At 41.8% G+C, this 22,816-nt stretch overlaps 1 protein-coding gene across 1 annotated transcript in view; it reads right to left on the bottom strand.

The window, feature by feature from the left end:
- LOC128657028 (gastrula zinc finger protein XlCGF57.1-like) overlaps window positions 1–22,816 on the bottom strand; it is a 151,623-nt gene that overhangs the window by 103,404 nt on the left and 25,403 nt on the right. Inside the window, exon 6 of the mRNA XM_053711255.1 lies at window positions 1,849–2,072. Coding sequence (XP_053567230.1) covers window positions 1,849–2,072 — 224 coding nt within the window. The remainder of the gene's footprint in view (window positions 1–1,848; window positions 2,073–22,816) is intronic.

Raw genomic sequence — 22,816 nt, 5'->3', positions numbered from 1 at the left:
AGGTTCAGAGGTGGCCCACCAGGGTCCCATTTCAACTGCATTAGGTCCTCAGATAGAAGGGTGGTAAGAAGCGATATGAGCTGTGCGGCTTGCATGAGCAGATAGTTAGGTATCATGTTAAAGTCAGTTTGACCAAGTCTTTCTCCCGTACTAGCTATCAGGTCCGCTCTTAGTATTGGCATGTCCGGACGGAATAGCACAGCGGGGGTTACTCTCTGATACCTCACTCGTATCCTATTAGTGGCGTCCATCAGCAAAGTGTAGTTGTTGTCATCGGCTCCGCTTCCATAAATGAGGTGGTTGTTGCCTTGTACGGGAGTGACCGTGGATTGTGGCTGTGGGTTTCCATGAGGAGTGGCGGTAGGTGCAAGGCTCTGTCTCACTGGGTTTCTTGTCAGTGGATGCTCCGTAGGAACCAGGCCAACATCTTCCACAGACAACGCAGGTCTCCGAACTGTCACAGCCTTGCACTGGGTGGTAACACCACTCTCCGCAGCAGCCTTGCTCACAGAATCTTGTATGCCAGCATTGTTAGTATCGGATGAGGCAGTGTCCCCTGGACTGAATGCCGTTATAGACCCAATATTCAGTTCATGGGGGCCACGTGGGGAAAAGCAACTTGCAAAACTCTGTGCTATTAAGAGTCTCAATCCAGCATAATGTTCGTTTAGTAACTCGGATATAGTTTCTTCAGAATCTTGTAAATCGGTATCCATCACCAGCAGTATGTGTAGTCAAATAGGACTACTCGTAACCCAGATGTCTGGGGGGGGAATGTGCGGCAGCTTAAAACCCTGCGGCCTGTCAGATAGGGTCGCTGGGTTTGGCTGAACAGCAAAGGCTAAAGGTACGATCCGGAAAGTCTCTTTCATACTCCACTGAGGTCTTTTAGAGATATAACTACTAAAGTATTACAAATATCCTCTAGGAACCTATAAAGGCTCATATATTCTAAATGTAGATCAGGAGCTTCCCCAAGATGCGTCCTGCCGGATCAGCTCATCGCTCCGCCCCCGATGGTTACCAGCATTTAACGGCACATTATTAGATGAATCATTAACTCTCATATATAAGTGCCCGTCGCTGACCTTTAAAAATGTAGCATTCCTTTGAGTGTTTGTTATTTGGACAAAGGACTGCTGGTGTATATTATTGGCCTCATGAACATATCCCCTACCCGCACTATCTCTGTGGCAATGCCTACCCTGATGCCCTGAAAAACTATTTGGGATAGCGGAACTCCTATCTGAGGCATAACGATATGACATCACCTTGCCCACAACATAGATTTTTATCATTATAGGGCGGGGCAGTGTGATCAACTATCGTATAGGGACCTACAATCTGAGGGCCCCTTCTGGTTCCCCTGTCCCTATCCTAGCTCGACCGCTCATCTGACAACCCCCCCCCCGTCTACCACATAGGTACGGATTTGATACTCTTTATAGGAACTCCCTTCCGCCCAGCCTAAACATACCCCCGGAGGAATGGATGCCCTCCTTGATCAAATACGGACCCAACGCTGGTCTATGTGAAGCTGACCACGCCTCCCTACAAGGGGGCTGGGGCTGTTCCAGGATCGGCCCAAAAAAAAAAAAAAAAACACTTACAAGCTCTGGCCCTACAGAAAAAACCTGCTCTGCAGAATTATAAGCCGATGACACAGGGCCACCATGACCTGGGGGAATATCCGGTGAAGACAAGTCCTGCTCAGAAACAACCCAGTGTATAGGAGGGGGAGCTAGGGATTGGACAGAGTTAGATCCGGAAGACCCAGCATAAGAATGAGGACTAAAGGAAGATAAAGGGGGGGGGGGCAGGAAGGGAATGAAAGGGCCCAACACTTACCTCTGTGACAGCCTGCACAGCACTCCCTAGCCTTTCAGGAAAGACAGTTCCCTGTGACTCCATGCCTCTAACTCCTACAGTGTTCCTTTTTCTCTTCTTGGCCTTCTTCTCCTCTCGCAATGCGCTGCCCGTCCACAAATTCTCGCCATCCAGATACTTCTTAGGCATTCTTCTGCTTCTAGTAGCCATCCTGAAGTAAGCGTCCACTGGTTCAGCTGAAAGACCTATAAGCAAAAAAGGACAAAACAATTTTCTGAACAATATCTGTGTGCATCCTGTTGCCCTGTTTCCCACAGCCATGTCACACACATACACTCACCTGTGCCGTGTCCCTCAGACATATCACACACGTACAATCACCTGTACCTATATTGTCACATATTTCCTGCTCTGCAGCTTCTGGTATATGTATTAGCCAATTATCTTCTGTTTGTTCCATGTTCAATGAAATCTTACTATCATTTTCAATTGAATTAATAATAAAAAAACACACACAATCTAAAGAATCACTATTTGCAGTGTCAATGGTCTCTTTTAAAAACTTAAGATGAAAATAAAATGTAAACAAGAATTGTGTAATTTAATTGAATTAAACCTAAGTCTAGATCACTAGCAGTCACATCTGGAAGAAATTCCATGTAGTAACAACATAGCTGAGTTTTAGTGACTTTTGCAAATACACCCCACAGTAGCCAACCAGAATTCCCATGTTTTGTGTATTACAGTTTTTTTTTGTTTAGTTTTTTTGTAATCAGCTATATTAAAAAAGTAAAGTTGTACAAAACATAGCTATATGTGCACAATATGTCTTTTCACGTTTGACACGGTCATTGTTAACTACAGGTAGAACTCGAAAAATTAGAATATCGTGCAAACGTTCATTTATTTCACTAATGCAACTTAAAAGGTGAAACTAATATATGAGATAGACTCATTACATGCAAAGCAAGATAGTTCAAGCTGTGAGTTGTCATAATTGTGATGATTATGGTTTACAGCTCATGAAAACCCCAAATCCACAATCTCAGAAAATTAGAATATTACATGCAATCAATAAAACAAGGATTGTACATAGAACAATATCGGACCTCTGAAAAGTATAAGCATGCATACTGTATGTACTCAGTACTTGGTGTGGGCCCATTTTGCAGCAATTACTGCCTCAATGCGGCGTGGCATGGCTCCCCAAATCAATACAGACTGTGGAAACTTCACACTGGACTTCAAGCATCCTGCAGTGTGTGCCTCTCCATTCTTCCTCCATACTCTGGGTCCTTGGTTTCCAAATGAGAAGCAAAATTTGCTCTCATCAGAAAAGAGAATTTTGGACCACTGAGCAACAGACCAGGTCTGTTTTTCTTTAGCCCAGGTAAGATGCTTCTGACGTTGTTTGTTGTTCAGGAGTGGCTTGAAAAGAGCAACATGATATTTGAAGCCCATGTCCAGGATCCGTCTGTGTGTGGTGGCTCTTGATGAACTGACTCCAGACTCAGTCCACTCCTTGTGAAAGTCCCCAACACTTTTGAATGGCCTTTTCCTGACAATCCACTCCAGGCTGCGGTCATCCCTGCTGCTTGTGCACTTTTTTCTTCCACACTTTTCCCTTCCACATAACTTTCTTTGATACAGCTTTGATACAGCACTTTGGGAACATCCAACTTCTTTTGCAATTACCTTTTTGAGGCTTTCCCTCCTTATAGAGGGTGTCAATGATGGTTTTCTGCACAACTGTCAGGTCAGCAGTCTTTCCCATGATTGTGATTCCTACTGAACCAGACTGAGAGACCATTTAAAGGCTCAGCAACCCTTTGCAGGTGTTATGGCTTAATTAGCTGAATAGAGTGGGACACTTTGAGCCTAGAATATTGCACCTTTTCACAATATTCTAATTTTCTGAGATTGTAGATTTGGGGTTTTCATGAGCTGTAAGCCATAATCATCACAATTATGACAAATCATGGCTTGAACTATCTTGCTTTGCATGTAATGAGTCTCTCATATATTAGTTTCACCTTTTAAGTTGCATTAGTGAAATAAATGAACTTTTGCACAATATTCAAATTTTTCGAGTTTCACCTGTACATGGAAGTTACGTTTAAACTATAATAATTATAACCAAAATATAACTACTTAACTGGTCAATTTCAAGAAAAGCATATTTCATAAAGAGATTAAGATATGAGGGAAGTGTCTTTTCTATAGGTTACCCAAACACTTTTCTGGATCTAAAAAATAAGGGGGTGATAGGGCGAGAGAGAGCATGGAAATTATTAGTAGTGGTGAGAAGGTGTGAAGAAATGGGAGGAGGGGAGATGGTGTGGGGGTCCCCGTGTAGAGAATGTTTAGTCTAGGTGAGTCTCTATTTGCAATCAAATGTGGGGGTTCTAGTTTTGTAGAGAACCTCCTAATAAAGTTGGGCTCTGATTTTTATACTAGATTACCAATAAAACTTAATATTGTGGGGGGGCAGAGCTAGCCACGGAGCTGAGTAGCAGCACATCTAGAGAGCTCTGCCGTGAAAAGTTTAATATTTAGCTATTTGGGATCAAAAACACCCGTAAATTTTACCTAATACTACTGCAAAAGGTAACCTGTTGCTTAAAGACCAAACTGGTCCAAAGATTATACCCATTTATTTGAAGCAACCTGAAAAGATTGAGAGTATTGATCTCACACCGGATTTCCAGCGCCCGCAATCTAGAAGCTGCGTCTCAACCTAGCCTGCCTGCAGCATACGACTCAGGAGGGTCGGGGCTCCGCTCCGGAGAAGTTGCTGAAGTGGACACGCTCTCTCTTTACCTCCGGTGACCTACAGGAGATTGCTCCGACACTTACCCCACCAAACCACAAACCGCAACTGCGGCAACCTCTGACACTTGGAGATCGGCCGGAGCGGCTGCAACGACACCGGAGGTACTTTACCGGGGCTGAGAGGCCCCCCTGGATGATCACCCGTTTGGGAATATCTGCTCTACCAGATCTGAAGAGACTGTAGTTTTGGCGTGAGCGGCCACCATATTGGACAGCGTGATCGCAACATAAGGATCTGGGTGAGTCGCAGCACAATCACACTATACAGTCACAAACACTTACCAGCCGCAGGCCTGCACTTGGAGAGACTTTAAGAACAATATGCTAACCTCCACAGAAAGAGCCTAAATCGCTTTATCGCTACTGACACGCTATTCAGTTTTCTCCTACTGCATGACAGGCCTACAAACTATAGGAGATACTTGAGACATTGGTCAATCTTTAACACCAGCACAGCAAGCATTGTTTATACTTGTTACAACCTCCCTAGCCCATGAAAGAGAATCAGTTAATGGGATATTAAAGATACTCTGGAAGTGTAAACATAGCTGGATACCTACTACTCACACAGCCCAAAAGTAGGCCCTGTAGACTGCTTTATTTCTTACTGGGAACCTCTACACAAGCAATTTGAGCCAGAGACTGACCCCACCATTTGGTGACGCGTCCACATTACAATCTGAGCAGCTTAACCGGTTATAGGCCAGCAATTACAAGCATTACCCCCCTCCCTGCCATTTCCCACCAGATACTACTGGTGGGTCATATCCTCACCCCCTTTACCCACTTCGTCAATAGGAGACACATACCCAGGGCAGAGGGGTTCATTCTCACGACTGCAACCATCACCATATCTCCCGTTTTGGAAAATAGAGGCTGAACATATATAAAGAATACACTTCAAGGAGAAGGTCCCGCTTTTCATTCTCTCACTGTTGCAGATATACATATCCAAGTAAATCAAGGCACCAGATATAAAGACTCCCAGATTAGGCTGCCCTCACCAGAGCGCCCTCTTCACCTGGAGGAAATAGACCATAGCAACATGTAATTGAACACTAATTGTTCGTGGCCCCGCCGGCTAATGGGTTCCTAATAGCATATGTAAAATAAATAAGCAAGCTCTCAACATTAACATACATATATCACTTGATAGTCTCGCATCCCGTAAATACAAGATGTCGCAGGCCCAGAAAAGGAAGCAGAAGCCCCATGCTACGCCAAAAAGAACTGTGGTGGATCATTTTCAGCACCGCTCTAACATGGCCCAGGCGAGATCAGAAGATGAATACTCAGATACGGGGAGTGCCTCAGACACCCAGACCGGTTCAATCTTAAAGCAAAAGGCCTCACAGGCCCTGGAGATATCTAATAGTACTAACAACAATATGATAGAAACCATCCAATCCCTGCTAACCTCACATCACGATTCCTTGACTAAGAGATTTGATAGATCGCATGCCGACTTGAAGAGAGATATCGGTCTCATAGGAGAGAGAACTGATGCGCTGGAGCGCAAACAAGAAGACTTGGCAATAGATCACACCAACCTTCTTAGCTACTCCCAATCCCTGGCCATTCAGATCACTGATTTGGAATTGAAGCTGGCGGACCTAGAAGACAGGTCGCGTCGCAACAATATACGCATCAAAGGCGTGCCGGAATCAGTTCTACCACAGGACCTTGAGAAATATCTACATGGTCTATTTGAAGCTATATTGGGGTCAGCGACAGGTGATGAGAATCTCATAGACAGAGTACACAGAGCCCTCAGGGCACGAACAGCGGATGGTGGACAACCAAGAGATGTGATAGCGAGGTTTCACTACTATACCTACAGAGAAAAAATCATTAAAGCCTTAGCCAGAGACAAGCAATTGCCTGAAGGGTATGCAGGTCTGCAAATCTACCCGGATCTTTCTACTCACACGCTCCAGATCCGCAAACATTTCCAGCCCTATACTAAAATACTGAGAGAGAGAGATCTGAAGTACAGGTGGGGGTTCCCAGTAAGGCTGTTTATCACCAAGGACAGTCACCAATATATGGCCTCCACCCCTCAACAGGCACGTGAGTTGCTGCAAAAGTGGAACTTGCTCCCTCCAGATGGAGGAGATCGCTCTCCCGACACAGAAATAGGCAATGGACTGAGGGCGTCAGCCCCACCATGGAAACCGCTACCACAAAGATCCTCTGGTACTCCTGGAACATCCAACGAAGCCTTTAAGAAGCACAGAGATTCTACTGATTCACGACGAGATGCAGTCAAGTAGAGAGCCTGTCTGCTTTTCTTTTTGTTCTACTTGTGTTACTTACTTTGTTCATTCTATCTGCTGGACCCTCTGAAAGACGAAGATGACTCACCATAGGAGAGAGTGCTCTACAATGTTTAAGGACTGCTATCCTGCCTAAGCAGGATGAAGATGGGTGAGACCTAAGCAATCATATATTGTAGCTTATTTGTTTACCCAAGTAATGGACACTTACCATAATCCTTAAATATGCCTGTTTCTTTACTTATGCCCACATGTAAATTGTTGTTTTGTTATATTGAGTTATTGATCACATATTTATTGTTAGTCTATTACACAGACTTATATATTTAGGCAATTGAACACCTATAAGCTTATTTATACTGTCCCCTTCAGCACTTAGTAGCAGGAGACACAGGGAGGAGACTGAATCTGTATCTGAGCGCCCATAACTAGTACGTGGCCCCCATCATGCTAGGACCTTCTCCATGAGTCTGACATACACTCTACCCATATCATATCTTAATGCCTCCTGCTAAGCCCTGTCCTATATTGGGAGTATAGAGGCATCTAATCTAACTTAAGCACGACTACCTCACAAAACGACTAACCTGCCCTTGCCGATACTTTAGCTGTAAGTCTCTAACTCCTATGGCAAGTCGATCCACAGTTAGTACCCTAAAGATTAGGGATAATTCCATGCCCTCTAGTGCTCCATCCTCTTTAGACATAAGCCACTAACCTAAGCAATGCCTTTATTGTTTAATGTCCTAGCCGTCTGTCATGCAGAGGACCCTGGACTACGACCCTAATGCCCCCCTCAGTTAGTCCAACTGCGATAAGGCATAGATCAGATTCCTAGCGAGAACCTGCTTGTGTAATGAATAGGGCTCTATACAAGGCACAGGGAATTAAGTAATGCCCAGAAAGGGAAAGGTAGTTGATACGCCACTAATCACTTTACGTTGCATCGCCCAGTTCTGTTCAAAATCCCTCCTGTTGTTGTTGAGATTAATGTTTATAATATGAGGTTTACAGCATTGAATGTTCTATTATGTATGATGTACATATGCAATACATATGCTTTTTCATTCCACAGCTTTATAACCCATATTTTAAGTCGGCGGGGTCGTGGACCCCTCTCCGCTCAGCTCCCCCCACCATATTAGTTGTGCCCCACTGGCAAAGACCGGTTGGTGCACTCATTGCGAAAGTGTATACTTATCACTTTTATCCAGTCATAGAGGTTTCCTTTTATAATACCTCTCAGTTAATATATATCACGTTTTCCTAGCCCTCACAGCATAAGACTGATCTGCCACATTTGACTGCTAGACTGATTTACCACCCTAAGTAACCCAGGCAGCCCCCCGCCACTCCCAAAATGGCCCCGATACGTATAGCTAGGCTGAACGCGCAAGGCTTAAATTCCCCCACTAAGAGGAAATTGCTACAGCGATATCTCCTAGCACACAAAGTACACATAATGTTCCTACAGGAGACACACTGGATGGGGGAACCCCGACTCTCTGGGATTTCCCGATACTTCCCAGTATGTGAAACTGCCTCCAATTCTGAGGGCAGGACCAAAGGAGTTGCCCTCCTGATTAGTAGAGACTTGTCCTTTACCATGGAGTATATTGAAAGAGATAGTGAGGGTAGGTACCTGATACTTATCTGTTCACTTAATAACACACTGTTCACACTAGTCTCATTATATGCACCTAATTCCAAACAAGTTCCCTTCCTCCGCAAATTATTAGCACACGTAGAACAGATCAAAAGAGGACACCCAATTATTGGGGGGGATTTCAACATGGTCTGGGACCCAGCCAAAGACAAGCAATCCACCATTACGACACACTCTGACAGAAACGTCTCATCTACCTCCAACGCTTTCCGGAAACTCATATACCAACACAACCTCTATGACGCTTGGAGATGCTTAGCACCTTCAGAGAAAGACTTTACACACTACTCAAAAGCCCACAATTCATATTCCAGGATCGATCATATATTCTGTGATTCGTGGTCTCTAGACCAACTTACTAACCATTCCATCAGACCGTGTACATGGTCAGACCATGACATGGTCTGCTTAGATTTCACTCAGCTACAAGCCCTGACTAATAGGCCGCCATGGCGACTTTCTGAGCAATGGCTCTCTGATATAGAGCTTCCGGCGCTCCAAGAGGTTGTGAAGGAGTTCCTGTCACATAATGACACAGGAACCACCGACATTGACATGGTCTGGGCCGCTCTTAAAGCATACCTACAGGGTCATTTTATTAAAAAAATGGCCCGACTGCGCAAAGAGCATAGCCAGCCCTTAGCGAAGTTATATGGAGATCTTCGTGCCCTTGAACAGACAAACAAAACGATCCCTAGTGTTCAATTAGCCAATCAAATTGGACTTATCAGGGAAAAAATCTCCAAGAGAGATCTGTCCCGGGTCCAGGAGAATCTACATAAGCTCAAACAATTGTATTACCACAAAGGCAATAGGGCAGACAAGCTTCTAGCTAACAAATTACGCATGCGCACACTACAGAAAAGGATACCCCACATAGCGACGTGCAGTGGTGTGGTACACTCTCCTAAAGAAATAGGCGCTGCGTTTGCTAGTTACTATTCTTCACTATACAATCTTGAGCAATCTGAAGCAACTGGCAGCTCTGACCATGGCGACATTCTCAAATTCTTAGAAATACTACCTGTGCCCACTCTAACTGAGGAATCTAAAGCCGAATTACAGCGACAGTTCACATTAGAAGAGGTCAAAGCAGCCATAGAGGACCTCGCACCCCATAAGGCCCCTGGGCCAGATGGGTTCACGGCAATGTTATATCGAACACTTAGCCCGATCATAACCCCGATACTGCTCCGACTCTTCCAAAAAGTAGCAACTAAAGGCGCCTTCCTGGCAGAATTCCTAGAAGCCAACATTACCACAATTCACAAAGAAGGTAAAGACCCATTACTGTGCTCTAGCTACAGGCCCATCTCACTCATCAACGTAGATGCAAAAATCTACGCTAAAATATTGGCTAATAGGCTAGGGAAGCACTTGCAGACAATTATACACCTAGATCAGGTGGGCTTTGTACAAGGAAGGCAGGGTTCCAATAATACCCGGCGCCTTTTAAATATCTTCTCAGAAGCCGCGGATATGGGACTCCCGGTACTCACCCTGTCGTTTGATGCCGAAAAGGCCTTCGACAGGGTGAGATGGGACTACCTATTTCAAACTCTATCAGCGTTTGGAATACCGGACTCATTCATCACAGCGACCAAGGCGCTGTACTCGGCCCCCACCGCAGTTGTTAGAGGGTTGGGATTCTGCTCCCCTAAGATCACAATCAGTAACGGAACCAGACAGGGATGCCCCCTCTCCCCCCTATTGTTTGTTTTGGCTATTGAGCCCCTGGCGATCGCAATTAGAGAATCAAAACAGATTCATGGCGTACAGATGCACGATACCCCTCAGAAGCTTGTGCTATTTGCAGATGACCTTACGGTCTTTCTTTCAGACCTAGTTGACTCTATCCCCCCGTTAATGGCCCTTTTCGCACAATTCGGAGAAATCTCTTATTACAAACTTAATGTGACCAAGACGGAGGCCTACTCCCTTAATATTCCGCAGCATGAAAGGGAAGAGATCCAGCTTGCTTACTCCTTCAAGTGGTCCTGCAAAGCAGTTCGCCACTTGGGAGTCTTTCTCTCCCATAAAAAGTCGGTGGTGATCAAAGAAAACTTTGAAAAGCTGCTAACAGCCATCACTTCGGAGCTTCACTCTAAAAGATATAGTGAAATATCTTGGATGGGCAGAATAGCGGCTCTTAAAATGATGATCTTACCAAAGATTACCTACCTGTTCCGCTGCATTCCAATGCCAGTCCCATATACATTGATTAGGAAGTTTCAGACCCTCTTTAACTCATACACTTGGCAGGATAAAAGACCCCGGGTGGCTGCACACATCCTGCAGATGCCGATAGAGAAGGGAGGCCTTGGCCTCCCTAGCGTTCGGAAATATTATGAAGCGGCAATGCTAACCCATGCTACAGCATGGAGTAAAGATCTCCCCCCAACAAGGTGGAGAGATTTAGAGCAGGCCTCACTGCCAGCTTACGTCTATCTCGAAGATTTGCTTTGGCTACCCCCACACTGGCAAGCCAAAGTTCATGTTGCCAACAACATAGTGAAAGGATGTCAAGAAGCTTGGAATAAGCTGCGTCATAACAAACGGGTGGCCCCGCACCCCTCACCAATACATCCAATAAGGGCCCTTCTAGTGGGGCTACTTAATACACATCTTAGCGCATGGGCTACTACGGGCATAAACACAGTGGGTGACTTTTACTACAACGGACACTTAAGAACACATAGACATGCTGAGCCTCCCTACACTAACTCCCAAACACCAATTTGACTTACTGAGACTCCGTACACTGTTGAAATCCTGGGGCTTCCTAGACGAACCATTGAGAGACCTGACTATTTGGGAGACACGATGGACAACCAATACCCAGCAACATAAACCCCTCACAGTACATTATCACTGTCTTATTGAAGAAGAGACTACTCCAAAAACAATTCATATGACTGCATGGGAGAGAGACTTGCAGGCCACATTTCCACCAGACGCCTGGAGCAAGGCCATTAGCTTAACAAAAAAAGCAACCCATTGCGTTACTCTCTATGAGTTATACTTCAAAATAATCACCAGATGGCACTTAGTACCCACAAAACTACAGAAGCTTTTTCCTGACCACTCACAACAGTGTTGGAGGGAGTGTGGAGAGCCGGGGTCCCCCATCCATGTCTGGTGGACCTGCCCTAAACTGACGACTTACTGGCAGAAAATCGAAAAGATCTGTAAAGACTTAGAGCTAGTGCCAACCTTGAATCCAGCCCTAGCCATACTACACCTAGGTATGGACAAGCTCCCCAAAACCAAGCAAAAGCTCTTGATATATATCCTCCTCTCTGCTAAATTGCTAATAGCCAGGAATTGGAAAAAGAGTCAACCCCCCAGAATACAGAGTATAATTGAGGGAGTGAACTATATAAAAAATATGGAAAATTACGTGGCTAGAGAACAAGGGCAATTACATAATTACTGCCTAATTTGGGAACCGTGGGAATCCATGTTGACTCACCTAACTCCCACTTGAACCCTCAGAAATAGGAAGATATATAGAAATACGTTTCTTCTAGCTACCCCAACTTCCAACCTCCTCATATGCCCCTCTCCCCCCACACCTTCCCAGAAACCAAGACAGAAGCCCAATATCCTCACTAGCAGATAATGAGCGGAGAGGGGTCGGAAGGCCCCTCCATACTAATAGGAAACTGTGATGTAACATTATAGTTAAAACCACACTACTTAATCACTTCCATTGACTGGATTGCTGTTCTAAGGATAACACCTTTATAGAACGATGATATACGATTGTATACCCATGAAAGTTTACTATATATATATATATATATATATAAAAGGTGACCTCTGTAAAAACGAGGACTCCCTTGCAGGGAGAAACTTGCATTATCATTGGTATTCTACCGTTACTGAACCTTGCACATGTAAATATACTTTTTATGCTTTATTGATTTTTGATGTTGTATATATCTTTACTGGAGAAAAGTAATCTGTTAACGATATGTCCTCAATAAAAAATGTTTAATAAAAAAAAATAAAAAAAAAAAAAACTTAATATTGTGATCTATGTTTAAATTGCCTTTTTAAAAATCCATATTTCTCTAATTTTGCTAAACAGGTTTTTTTGGCGTTTTTAAAATAGAATCCATTCTAATTGTTTTCATTAAAACCTTGCATATACTCACATCACAGTAACATCCCTTATACCTGACATTAGGACAAAACAGCATTAGTATTCCAAAACCCCCAATATCTGACATGGGGACAATACAGCAGTAGTTTTCCAACAACCCTTTACCTGACATGGAGACAATACAGCACTAGTTTTTCAACAGGCCCAATACATGACATGGAGACAATACAGCGCTTGTATTCCAACAGTCCCTATACCTAACATGGGGACAATACAACACTTTTATTTCAACAGCCCCTATACCTGATATGGAGACAATACAGCACTTTTATTAAAACAGCCATTATTCCTGACATGGGAACAATACAGAACTATTAAACCAACAGCCCCTACACCTGACATATGGAGAATCCAGCACTAGTACTTAAACAGCCCCTATACTTGATGGGGACAGTATATCACTAGTATTAAAACAGACCCTATAGGTGACATGGGGGCAATATAGTACTAGTGTTCAAACAGCCCCAATACTTGACATTAGTCCAATACAGCACTATTATTCCAACAGCCCCTATACCTGACTTGGGAACAAACCAGCACTAGTATTTTAACAGCCCCTATACCTGACTTGGGAACAAACCAGCACTAGTATTTTAACAGCCCCTATACCTGACATGGGGACAAACCAGCACTATTATTCTAAACTGCCCTAATACCTGATATAAGGAGAATATTGCACTAGTATTCCAACAACCCCTATACCTGACATGAAGACAATACTGCACTAGTATTCCAACAACCCCTATACCAGGCATGAGGACAATACTGCACTAATATTTCAACAGCCCCTATACCTGACATGGGGACAATACTGCACTAGTATTTCAACAGACCCTATACCTGACATAGGGACAATCCAGCACTAATATTCCAACCAGCCCCTTGACTGACATGGGGAAAATACAGTAGTAGTATTCCAACATCACTCAATGTTCTCCCCAGACCTTTTTAGCGGGTGCACCCCCCGGATGATTTTACTGACCACAAGGCTAAAATTTCATGATTCAAATAGAGTATGCAATTTTAAGAGATTTTCCAATTTACTTCTTTTAACAAATTTTGCACAATCTTTTTATGTACACACTTTCCGACTCCTACTGAGCATGCACACAAGTTCATAGGGTATACGTATTTTTAGTCTGTGATTGGCTGATTGCTGTCACATAATACAGGGAGCAGGCAAATAGGGAAGGAATACATTTGTCAGAAAAAATAAATCTACTGGTTAATGCACTTGTTAATTATTTAATCCTACTGTATTTATTGGTCCTTTAAAGGGATACTAAACCCACATATTTTCTTTCATCATTCAGATAGAGCATGCAATTTTAATAAACTTTCTAATTTTATCCTATTATCAAATTGTCTTTGTTCTCTTGCTATCTTTATTTGAAAAAGCAGAAATGCAAGGTTAGGAGCAGGCCCATTTTTGGTTAAGCACCTGGGTAGCACTTGCTGATTGGTGGCTACATTTACCCACCAATCAGCTACCGCTACTTAGGTGCTGAACCAAAAATGGGCCGGCTCTTAAGCTTACATTCCTGCTTTTTCAACTAAAGATAGCAAGAGAATGAAGAAAAATTGATAATAGGAGCAAATTAGAAAGTTGCAAAAAGTACATACTCTATCTGAATCATGAAAGTAAACATTTGGGTTTAGTATCCATTTAAGCTAAAATTAGCTAATATTAAACATGTTCAATTTTTATTGCACAAATAATCATTAAAGGGACAGTATACTATAAAATTGTTTTTCCCTTGATGTGTATCCAATTACTTTTATTTTACCAGCTGCAGAGTATAAAATGTATGAGATTTGCTTTTTTAAGGTTTATTTGTGTATATGAATTAGCTGATTTTGTGTTTTGAAGCCACAACCTAATAAAATGGGTTGAGCTTGAAGGTATAATCAGATCTCATTACTTTATCACATTGTGTTCATATACCTGCTTTTTTTTTTTTTTTTTTTTTTTTGAAAAATTTTCTTTATTAATAGAAATCAAACAATTACAGTTGTAAAACAATAATGCAGTTCAGGTCTCAGTTAATTCACAGGCATTAAATTAACAATAATGTTCTAGTCCTTCAAAACTGGGCTTATTTACAGAGGTGGTATTCTTAAACAGGTTAGTGACTAAGGCATTCTAAGTTCTTTTCCCTTTTTTCAGCATTCAAATATTCCTCCCATAGAAACACAATAGAATAGTATTCCTCCAGTTTGTTCACTAAACCATAATGGAATTTCTCTAGGGATAATGTTAAGGTGATGGAGTTTATCCATTCCTCTCTAGATGGAACATCAACACTTTTCCATCGTCTTGGAATTAACTGTTTAGCACAATTCAGCATCATATTCAGTATTACCGCTCTAAGCCTGCATCTAATCTTGGTTGGCTTATGGAATAAACACGTCTGTGGGTCTAAGGATATGTCATGGTGTGTGGCTTTGCGAATCTCAGAGGTCACCAGTCTCCAAAATTCCTGTATTTTTGGACAGTGCCACCACACGTGAAGCAGTGTACCTGTCTGGCCGCAATTTCTCCAGCATAAGGCTTGGGTGTTAGGGTAGATCAGGGATAACCTATGCGGTGTCAAATACCATCTACTTAGTAACTTCATGTTTGTCTCCCTGAATTTCATAGATGTGGTAGAAGAGTTCATGTGTTTAATTATGGTAAGCCAATCCTTTTCTGTAAGAGGGGAGTTTAAATCTTTCTCCCACTTCTCTGTATATGAGGGTAGCTTGCGTGAGTGATAACTTAGTAGTTGTTGGTAGGTCATAGAGAGGTGGCCCTTAGTTGCCATTTGTGAGAAGCATATATTTTCAAACGGTGTACGTGTTCTGAGAATTTGCTGTTTATCAGGGTGTGTGCTAATATAGTGCTGGAGTTGGAAAAACTTATACCATTGTTGAAAGTGATCAATATTCAATTCTATTAGCTCTTCTTTTGTACATAGGGACTGTCCCCTTAAAACCTTACTAAATGGAATTAGAGTGTGGATCGTGCTGTCGTTGTACCAATACTTTTGTACTTTATTTGAAAGACAGGATTAGTGATAGTTGGGGATAAGGGGGATGGAATGGATGATATAGAAGGGAAATGTTTGAGAACATAGTGCCAGGATTTAAAAGTTTCTCTTGTGAGTGAGGATATTGACGTAGTACATGTTTGTTCAGTAGGGGGTATCCAGCAGGCGCTACCAAGATTGGGAAAAGAGGCTAGTGAGTGTTCTAGTGTAATCCATTCCTTATTTATGCCGTTTTTACACCAATCAATGATACGTACCAGCTGTGTTGCTAATCTATAGAGTGCTATGTTTGGGGCCCCTAATCCCCCTCTATCTTTAGGCATATACAACGTGTGCATAGGGACCCTTATCATATGTTCAGACCAGATAAAGGAATTGAGAACCTTTTGTAAAGAGCGTATATATATGAGTCAGGAAGTTGTATGGGGAGGGCTTGGAATGTGTATAGTATCTTGGGGAGTACCATCATTTTTATTGAGTTTATACGACCTATCCAAGATATACTTTTATGTTTCCATTCATGTAGTTCCTTTTTAAGTTTTTGCAGTAATGGGAGATAGTTTAATGAAAATATTAATGACTTATTTTCAGGGATTTGAATACCTAAATATTTAATTGATTTCGTGTTATGATGATACCCAAAGTCTGTTTGTATCTTATCCACCAAACTAGGGGGGTTGTAAAAGCTGATGAATTCTGACTTAGTTTCATTAACTTTGAAGAAAGAATACCTGCTGTAGTTTGAGAGCTCTGACGATATCGCCTTAAGTGACGTGGCAGGGGATGTTAATGTGAGCATGACATCATCGGCATATAATGCCATTTTATACTGATTGCCTTGAACCTCAATTCCTTTTATCTCTGAGTTCTGCCTGATTTTGGATGCCAAAATCTCCATTGCCAGAACAAACAACAAAGGCGAGAGAGGGCAGCCCTGTCTCGTACCATTGGCAATAGTTATTGGGGGGGTTAGGGAATCATTTAGTCTAATTCTAGCCGAGGGGGAATTATACAATGCAAATATTTTTTCAACTATTGTTTGTCCAAATCCAAATTTATATAAGGTTGCCTTCAGGAACTTCCAGTTTAGTCTATCAAAAGCCTTTTCGGCATCTATTGATAGAAATATAGTAGGTATCTCATTAACTGTGACATAGTCGAGAAGGTTAAGTAGCTTTATTGTATTGTCCCTGGCTTCACGGGAGGGAGTGAAACCTGCTTGGTTGACATGTATTAGTGTAGGGAGAAATTTATTGATACGAGAGGCAATAATCTTAGCGTAAAGTTTTATATCTGTATTAATTAAGGAGATAGGGCGGAAGTTTGATGGGGTTGTGGGGGGTTTATCAGGTTTAGGTAGTACTGTTATATGAGCCTCAACCATGTTTTTAGAAAATGGGTTCCCCTCCCCCACCTCATTAAAAAGTTGAAGAAGGAAAGGGGACAAAATATCTTTAAAGAATTGATAGTAAGTCACTGAAAAGCCATCTGGGCCTGGGCTTTTACCCTTATTCATTTCCTTAAGTCCTCTAAGAATTTCTTGATGGGTAATGGGTAAGTCTAACTCAGTTCTCTGTTCGGGAGTCAGGGAAGGCAGGGCACAGTTCTGTAAGTAGTGTTCTAACTCTGAGTCTTCAATGGGCTTAGCGGTGGTAGGAGCTATGTTATATAATTTAAGGTAGTATTCCCGGAATTGTGTACCTATCTCCGGGGTAGTTTGCACCTTTTGTTTTTGAGGGGTGATCAAATGGTGGATATATGATTTCAATTTTCTCTTTTTAAGAGCTCTGGCTAATAATTTCCCTGCCCTATCACCTTCATAGAAAAATTTTTGTTTAACTTTATGAGTGATAGCTTGTTGTTCTTGGGCTAGGAGAGATTTCAATTGGTTTCTAGTGCACATTAAATCTTGTAATACTTGTGGGTCAGTAGGTGTTTTCTTATGTTGTAGGTCTAATTTAGATAGTGATTCAGCCAATTCAGTGTATCTTAAGCGGGCTCTTTTTTTATTTTGTGCCCTAATTTTTATGAACTCCCCTCTCATGTAACACTTATGTGTTTCCCACAAGGTGGAGATTTCAATATCAGGGGTGTTATTGATAGCAAAAAATTCCTGCAGAGAGCGTGTCAAGGCCTCTGTGTGCTCAGTCTTGTGTAATATTGTATCGTCCAACTTCCATATGAATTCAGTATTCCTAGAATTGGGCCAGTTTAGAGAGAGTAATACAGCAGAATGATCAGACCATGTGGTGGCTTTAATTTGGGAGTTTGAAAGGTGAGGGAGACCTACTTGGTTTACAAAAAAATAATCTAATCTGCTGTACATTTTTGTGGGGGCTGAAAAGAATGTGTAATCAATCTTGTCCTCATGGAAATATCTCCAGGAGTCATAAAGATTGTGTTCCCTTAAGTTTTTCCACAGAAATTGTGCGGTTTTCTTAGAAACGCAGACATTGATATTTGAACTATCTTTTAGTGGTTGAAGAGGGAAGTTAAAGTCTCCCCCCAGGATGACAATACATTTGGCCATGTCTACTAGTTTCTGGAACATTTTACGAAAAAATGGGATGTGCTGAACATTTGGGGCATATATATTAATTAATGAGACTGGGGTTCCATATAGAAGTCCAAAGACTCCCAGAAACCGTCCTTCGGTATCTTTGGTGGTTTGTATGTGATGGAAGGCTGTGTTCCTATGGAATAAAATGCTAACCCCCCTTTTTTTTTGTAGATCAGAACTGTGGTAGTGTTGGGTAAAATGGGAGCCTAGATATTTAGGTTCTCTGTGCCTTTTGAAATGTGTCTCCTGTAGAAACAAAATATCTGCTTTCCTCCTAGATAAGTCAAGCAATGCCATTGAACGCTTGTTAGGTGAATTAAATCCCCTAACATTTTGTGAGATTATTTGTAGTGTGTGTGTCATAGTAGCATATGTCTAACATCATACCTGTCATTTGAAATTATACCAGAATTGAAACCTTGTAAATACCAATAACCTGCTTTCTTTTGAATGTACACGAAATATGAAAAAATGGGACCTGCATTGAAAACGTAATTAAAAGAAAATACAAATAAAAACACATGCCTTAACAGTAAACGTCTAATAATTAGCATCAATTTTCTAATAACACAAACTCAGGGGTATCCTAGAGAAACCGTGAGTATTCTTATCATAATTACTATAAGTAAGTAACACCAGAGAACTTAATTTTGCCACCTAGGTGGCCAACAGGAATGTCTTTAAATTAGTCCTGAAACAAAGTCTCTCCATAAAATTATAGAAATCTTCGCCTTAAGGCGATAAACAGAGTCATGGAATAATAGCACACATAAAACAACTTTACTCACGAATCCGAACAGTCTTATTCACAGAGATTCTGGTTCTGAGTCCTCTTCATCCTTAGAAGAGGTAGGGGACCCCGTCTCCCTTCGCTGTGAGGGTGTAGCAGTAGATTTCTGTGTTTGTGAGAGTCTACCTTTTTTTTTAGGTTGAATAGTGTTCCATGTTTCTTTTTTCTTCTGCGCTTGAGATTTTGCACTCTCCGACGGGCATTCCTGCTGAGTAGATGGTATAGGGGGAGGATCTAAGTCCAATAATTTACAAAACTGTGGTATTTCTTGTGGACTTGAACAGTGGACCCATCTGTTATTATGAATAACCATGAGTTGAAATGGGAATCCCCATCTATACGGGATCCTCTTATTTCTAAGGATGGTTGTAATTGGAGAAAGTTCTTTTCTACGTTGTAGAGTACGAACTGCCAGATCTGCGTAGAATTGTAAGACAACACCGCGGAACCTGACGGGTTGTTTTTTCCTCGACGCAGCCATAAGGTTTTCCTTTTCTTGGAAGTTTTTGAATTTAATGATGATGTCTCTGGGGGGTGCTGTATCAGGTGGTTTGGGCCTTAACGCCCTATGTGCCCTCACCCATTGTATGGTAGCTGCATTAGGGTCATCCAACAAATGCTGAAATAAAGCTGGTAAATACACTGGAAGGTCCTTAGGGAGAACTGATTCTGGAGCGCCTCTAATTCTTATGTTTTTCCGTCTATTCCTATTCTCCATGTCCTCCATTTTATCTTGCAGCGCCACTATCTGTTCTGCTTGCTGCTCAATTGTTTCTTGTATGGTTGTCACCTCTGCTTTAATCATATCTTGGTTATCCTCTAGAGCTTCCACCCTAAAGCCTACTGTATGTAAATCTTGCTTTAGTTCCATCAGCTCTTCTCTGATACATGTTCTTACTATTTTAGCAATGTCCTGTGTAGAAGCCAGAGAGGAAAGAATATGTGTGGGTATCTGAGTATGCTCCTCATTCGATGCTTCTGGAGAATCTTGTGAAGGGGCTGTGAGGTGCGGGGATACCACGGTTGTTTTAGGGCTTTCCAGTTCCTTCCTCTCTGATGGGCTAAAGAATGAGCTGACTGAATGTCCTTTAGTCTGTTGTGGTTTGATAGTTTTAACCGGTTTAACATTTCTCTTAGTAGTCATGATATGGCAATTTGTGGTATATGGCTGATTACAAATGTTCCCCTTCTCTAGTACTGTAAAGCCTGAATTGTATTAGTGCACTGGGTTTTGCTTGTGTTAGAGTTTCTGGTGTCTTTAGTGGGTGAGAAAAAACAATAGGGAGAACAGAAAAACTCCAGCACTATGTCCAGTTGCTTGTGGTAATCAGGCACTTACTATATTAGGCTGTCCCCTTCCAGTAATTTATTTCACAATCCTCAGCATTCCTCTGACCTTTCCTCACACTTGTTTGAAGTTTTTTTTGGGCATAGGACTTACCCCAGCTAGGTCTATTCTGTGCGGATTAGAGGATCGTGAGGGTCTCTTGTAAGTGCTGCGCCACTCGATTTCCAAGATGGCCGCCGGACAGTAGTTTCATAAATCCGTAAAAGTGAGCTAAAGTGCTTATTTTTTGTCCATTAAACTCCGGAGTGGCACCGGAGTGTTCTCTGAGGATTCCCAACTCTGTTCCATCTAATTTAATAGTAATAGGTTCGTATGAACATACTGTAGGTCCGGTGTTTTGCGGCTCTCAGCAAGGAGCTCTGGGCTTAAGCAACTGTCATCGTTGCGGCCGACTCCGCCCCCTCCATATACCTGATTCTTTATCTTATACCTGTCCATAAACCAATCACCGATACTTGGAAAGAACAATAGAAAATTAACATTTTATTACCTTATATCTTCTATAACCCACTGGGAGTTTAATTTTTTCTACTGGCTGTGTTTACACAGCTTGGTCTTGAGGCCAAAAACTTTCAGGATGGGTGGGGATACCAAAGTCTAAATCAACTATTTCAAATGCCAATATAAGGGTAATGGAAATACTTGTAAACAATTTTATACACTCTAGCAGGTAAAGTTGATCATTGGGAACAAATTAAAGGGGAGAATTTTTTTGAGTAAACTGTCCCTTTAAATACATGTATGTTAAATTATGGAATTAACTTTTATTTTGAATACCAGAAAATTATATATTAGAAAATATTACACTACACTACCCTCATCTGGCTACTTCATAATGCCACCTGCTGGCAATTTTTTTGTGTGGAGAAAACGGAGCACCTATACCTGACATGGGGATAATACAGCACTAGTATTCTATCAGCCCCTATACCTGACATGAGGACAATACAGCACTAGTATTGCAACAGCTATTATACCTGACATGACAATACAGCAGTATTCCAACAGTCCCTATACATGACGTGAGGATAATACAGCAATAGTATTCCAACAGCCACTATACTTGATATGGGGACAATACAGAACAAAAATTCCAACAACCCCTTTACCTGACATTGGGACAATACAGCACTAGTATTCCAACAGTTCCTACACCTGACATAGGGACAATAGAGCACTAGTAATCCAACAGGCCTTATACCTGACATGGGGACAATACAGCACTAGTATTTCAACCGCACCTATACCTGAAATAGGAACAATACAGCACCAGTATTCCAACAACCCCTGTAAACATGCACAGACACACTACATAAGCTTCTACACATACACACCCATAGAGTCAAATCCTGATTACTTTATACAAACATATACAATATTACAGAGAGGTCCATTGTCTTTCTTACTAAATGTGAACAGCTGATTAGAATATGCAATTCGACTGGGTACACTATTGCACACTTTATTCAATTTCTATGGTAATCATTGCTGCCACTTCTCATCTGGGCGATTATCACTAATATTGCCATTTTGCACATGTGTATTTTGCTTTCTGCATCTGCTTGGTTGATGCTGTATTTAATGCTGTGGTAACTTTACTTTAACTCACAATATACAGACAGGACATAAAGATGGGCAAATTTAAAATAACATAGTGCTGTGGGATTTATTTTATGCTCCTACAAAGTGTATTCGCAGCTGATCATATGACAATAGTAATGATTATACTGTGGTAGATATAAATGTCAGCAGGCAGGCAAGAGGGGTATACGGAACACTGTCAAACTACTGGTCAGTGCAACTTAATTCTGAAAAATACAACCTGCTTCCCAAATTGTGGGTTGGCAGGGGTTAATCAATTTGTGCCTTGAGTATAAATGGGCTTCCTCTGCTATACCTAACTAGTCTATGATTAAGCACCACTAGGTTGTGCAAAACACGTAAGACTTGCCCTGTGTGTTTGTACTCTGTCTGAGGATACTCCATTTTATATTTGTTTCAATAAACAGAAAAAAAAAAAAGAAAAAAAACTTTTTCTCTAACGAGTAGTGTGTGCTCCCCTATAAATGTCAGCAGCTGTATAGGGCCTTCCTGCTTGGTATTATTATATGATATGGGCTGATATAACTGAACACTAGAAATGTGACAACAGTTGGTGAGTATAAGGCTATATTGCACTGTGACACTCAGTGTATGATTGAGGCGACACCCTGACCAGTGATATAATGTACAGTACTTTCACACTACAAAACCCAGGCAACACCTCAAACAGAAGACATGTCACACACTTGCACCTATCTGCACTGCCGCTGTAACACGT

Source organism: Bombina bombina, chromosome 4 (genome assembly GCF_027579735.1).
Source record: "Bombina bombina isolate aBomBom1 chromosome 4, aBomBom1.pri, whole genome shotgun sequence".
In the NCBI taxonomy this organism is placed as follows: domain Eukaryota; kingdom Metazoa; phylum Chordata; class Amphibia; order Anura; family Bombinatoridae; genus Bombina; species Bombina bombina.
The sequence above is the reverse complement of the archived record's forward strand: the minus strand, read 5'-3'. Positions and strand labels throughout refer to the sequence as shown.